Source organism: Sciurus carolinensis, chromosome 11 (assembly GCF_902686445.1).
Source record: "Sciurus carolinensis chromosome 11, mSciCar1.2, whole genome shotgun sequence".
Lineage (NCBI taxonomy): Eukaryota > Metazoa > Chordata > Mammalia > Rodentia > Sciuridae > Sciurus > Sciurus carolinensis.
The window spans coordinates 31,314,143-31,318,045 of NC_062223.1; the positions used below are offsets into that span (position 1 = coordinate 31,314,143).

At 39.1% G+C, this 3,903-nt stretch overlaps 1 protein-coding gene across 1 annotated transcript; it reads left to right on the top strand.

Annotated features, from left to right (window-relative positions):
* Window positions 1-1,187: 1,187 nt before the first annotated feature.
* Window positions 1,188-2,114, top strand: LOC124959873 (olfactory receptor 4B1-like). Its single transcript, XM_047518336.1, has one exon. The coding sequence runs from the start codon at window positions 1,188-1,190 to the stop codon at window positions 2,112-2,114; it is 927 nt and encodes a 308-aa protein (XP_047374292.1).
* Window positions 2,115-3,903: the final 1,789 nt, after the last annotated feature.

The following is a 3,903-nucleotide window of genomic DNA, read 5'->3' on the forward strand; positions in this document are numbered from 1 at the left end:
TAAGAACTTCCATTACATAAACGCTTTGTCTGATAACCTTTCTTAAGAAAACCAATACAGTTGAAGTGCCCTGTTTACCCTTTTCTAAGCCCACTCTGTTCTCTATAGTTCTCTGAAGAGACTTATTCTAACCTTTGTGTTAATAATTTCCTTGCTGTTTTTAAAATAATTTTCCATCCCCAAATAGTACAGTGATGAATTTTGCCTGTTCTTCAATTGTATATAAAATATTTTACTCCATGTATTCTTCTATGATTTGCTCTATTTTATACTTCTTTTTAAGCTCTTATACATGCAGTTATGTGCACAACCATAGAAACGAAATGATGTACCCCATTTGTGTATGATGAATCAAAATGCAGTCTGTAAAAAATAAAAAAATAATAAACATTATCTATATATGAATAATACTCAAACTTGTAAAAAAAGAAAGCTCAGATTATTACAAATGTAGTTTAGAAAATGATTCAATATTTTATGACAAAGGAATAGAAAAGCGTCTAGAAGTTGCACCTGTTTGCAATGAAAAATAATGGAAAGAGTCCAAAGAAATAAAAGAAGGAGAATTCAGTACTTATTGATATACTCTAACATCATGAGATATAATATGGGCCTACATTTTTATTCTAGCAATTGCCACATTTCTGATCTAATTCCTATTAACCACTATTCTTTATAATTTTCCCAGTCTGTGGTATTCAGGGATAATTATGGAAAATGGCTGTTATTCCCTGAGGCACTGAGGAAGGAACAAGGAATATGGAAGCAGATGTATGTTCAGGATATTTTATAAGAGGAAGACTGATCAAAATGCAGTATAGATAATATAAATATAGGCTATTAACCTGAATAGCTCTCAAATTCAGAATATCTTGTGGTTATTTAGAATGATTCCTGGACTGAAAGTCAGAAAGACTTGTTGAGTCCCAGAGTTACAATTTTCTGTGTGATCTTGAGCAAATATCTATTTTCTGAGTCTTAAGTTTCTAATAGTAAAATTAAGTGAATTAAAATAATTTAGAGAGTTAAAATGCTTTTTTTAAACAATAATTTAGTAGGTATTCACTAAGTGAATAAGTGATTTACACTCTCTATAGTGGTATAAATAAGGTGGATTTATGTTATAATCATTGTTTTATTTCAGGTCTCCCACTTTCTGGCATCTAGCAAAACTGAACTGAATCTCCATGGCCAGTACAAATAACGTGACTGAGTTAATTATCACTGGCCTTTTCCAGGATCCAGAGGTGCAGAGAGCATGCTTTGTGCTGTTTCTCCCTGTGTACCTGGCCACTGTGGTGGGCAATGGCCTCATCATTGTGACGGTCAGTGTCAGTAAGAGTCTGCGCTCCCCCATGTACTTCTTCCTTGGCTACCTGTCCCTGGTGGAGATCTGTTACTCCTCTACTGTGGTCCCTAAATTCATCACTGACTTACTTGCCAAGGTTAAAACCATCTCCCTCAAGGGCTGTTTGATCCAGATCTTCTTCTTCCACTTCTTTGGGGTTACTGAGATCCTCCTGCTTGTGGTGATGGCCTATGACCGCTATGTGGCCATTTGCAAGCCTCTTCATTACATGAACATTATAAGTCATCAAGTGTGTCACATGCTGGTGGTTGGTTCCTGGCTGGGGGGCTTCATTCACTCCATAATGCAGGTTCTTGTCACGGTTCCATTGCCCTTCTGTGGTCCCAATGTGATTGACCACTATTTTTGTGACCTTCAGCCTTTATTCAAGCTGGCCTGCACTGACACCTTTGTGGAAGGGATTGTTGTGTTGGCCAATAGTGGATTAATCTCTGTCTTATCCCTCATCATCTTGGTGTCCTCCTACATCATCATCCTGTCCAGCCTGAGGAACCACTCTGCAGAGGGGAGGCGCAAAGCCCTCTCCACCTGTGCCTCTCACATCACGGTGGTCATCTTGTTTTTTGGACCCGCCATCTTCCTTTATATGCGGCCCTCATCCTCCTTCACTGTGGACAAACTGGTGGCTGTGTTCTACACGGTCATCACGCCCATGCTGAACCCCATCATCTACACACTCAGAAATGCAGAGGTGAAAATTGCCATGAGGAAGCTGTGGGGCAGAAGGAACTCAAGGTTGGAGTGAAAGGAGAATTGAGGGACCAAAGTAGTATGAACATTTTGAAATGGATTTTGTCTTCAGTGGATATTCAACAATGCAGGCAACAAACATATGTACCTAATGCTACTGCTACTGTGGTATTCCTTATAACCAGGGACTCCCAGGTGTCCTGGTGTGGCGTCCAAAGAAAGAGGTCAGATTTTCTCACCGAATCTTATGGAATCTGATTGTCTCACTGTTTTCCCACAGTATCATTGATTTGAATGAGTTGAAGGCAAAATAGAAATGCAAAAAACATTTTTAGAATAACATATTTTTGTTTTTCATTGACACCTAGTTATTTTACACAATTGTGGGGTACAGTATGATGCTTCAACACATGCATGTGGTGTAATGACCAGAGCATATCAGGGTAGTTGGCATGTCCATCACCTCAGACATTTAGCATTTCTGTATTGGGAAAAAGTAACATCTTTCTACTAGCTATATTGAAATAGTTAATTGTTGTTATTCATAGTTATCGTACTGTGCTTTCAAACATTAGGAGCTATTCCTCCCAATAACACCTCTCAATAGAGGAGAATACTTTAAAACTTTGTAGATTAAAATCACTTCCTCCTCTTCCTTCCTTCCTTCCCTCCCTCCCTCCCTTTGTCCCTTCCTCTTTCCTTCCTTTCTCTCTATTTCTGTCTCTCTCTCTTTCTTTCCTTCTTTTCTTCCCTATTTAGTCTTCTGTATGATAGTCACCTATATTTAAAAATAAAAAAGAAACAAGCTGGGCATAGTGGCACATGCCTGTATCATCAACCCTGGAGGTTGAGGTAAGAGAATTGCAAGTTCAAGGCCTTCCTTAGCAATTTAGTGAGGCCCTCAGCAACTTAGACAGACCCTGTCTCAAAGAACTGGTGATATAGCTCAGCCTTGAGGATTAATGCCCAACCACAGGAATTTTCAGGGACTATTTGGATATGAGGTTACCAATCTGATTTTCTCTTCCAGTGTGGACAAGTGTGTCTTTCAACTTTTTTGTTCTTTGGGTTGTCTCTGTATCTACTACTAGAGACAATCTATCTGATCATGGTTACTAAAAAAGTCCCTGGAGCAATTTAAATTCTTGTGACATGTTGGCACAAAAGATGGTCTTTTGGTCACAATTTCCAACATTGATAAAATAATATCAAAATGGCATAAATCCTACCTATTACCAGGGAAAGATGAAATCAAAATGTTTTCACAAAAAGACCATCATTGTAGTGTCATCTAGATGGGAAAATATAGAACATTAGAAAATGATGATTGCCCTCATTTGAAGATTGAATGGGGAGGGTAATGATGTCCACACATATTTGTACTCCAGACCTCTGTCTCTTATTGTAAGTGACCATGCCAATACCATTCTTTTTGTGCCCATTTCTTGGCGAGGAGAGGTGAGACAGTCTGGGTCTATGTTGTTATTTCTCTTCTCAGAATCTCCATGTCACTCCACTGTCCCTTACCATTATGTACAATTAAGAGAATATCATAAAACTGATCCCTCTTGGCTTTGGAGTTAAGGATGTGCACTGAATTTTCACTGGATGCATGCACCTTTCCTTGAGGATCAGTTGCAGTAATGTAGGCAGGAGCTCTAGCAGAGAGATGGAGCAACCCTGGGGCACTGTAAGTCTTAGGGGTTCTCCCTTCCTTCTGCCAGTGCAGGTGGGACTTGTAGGTGAAGAGAGGTTTTAAAGGCAGCAGGAAACCTTAATTTCTCTTGTCCACATTAATCCTTTTCCATGGATGGCCATCATTAATCCCTGAGGATATGCCTGGA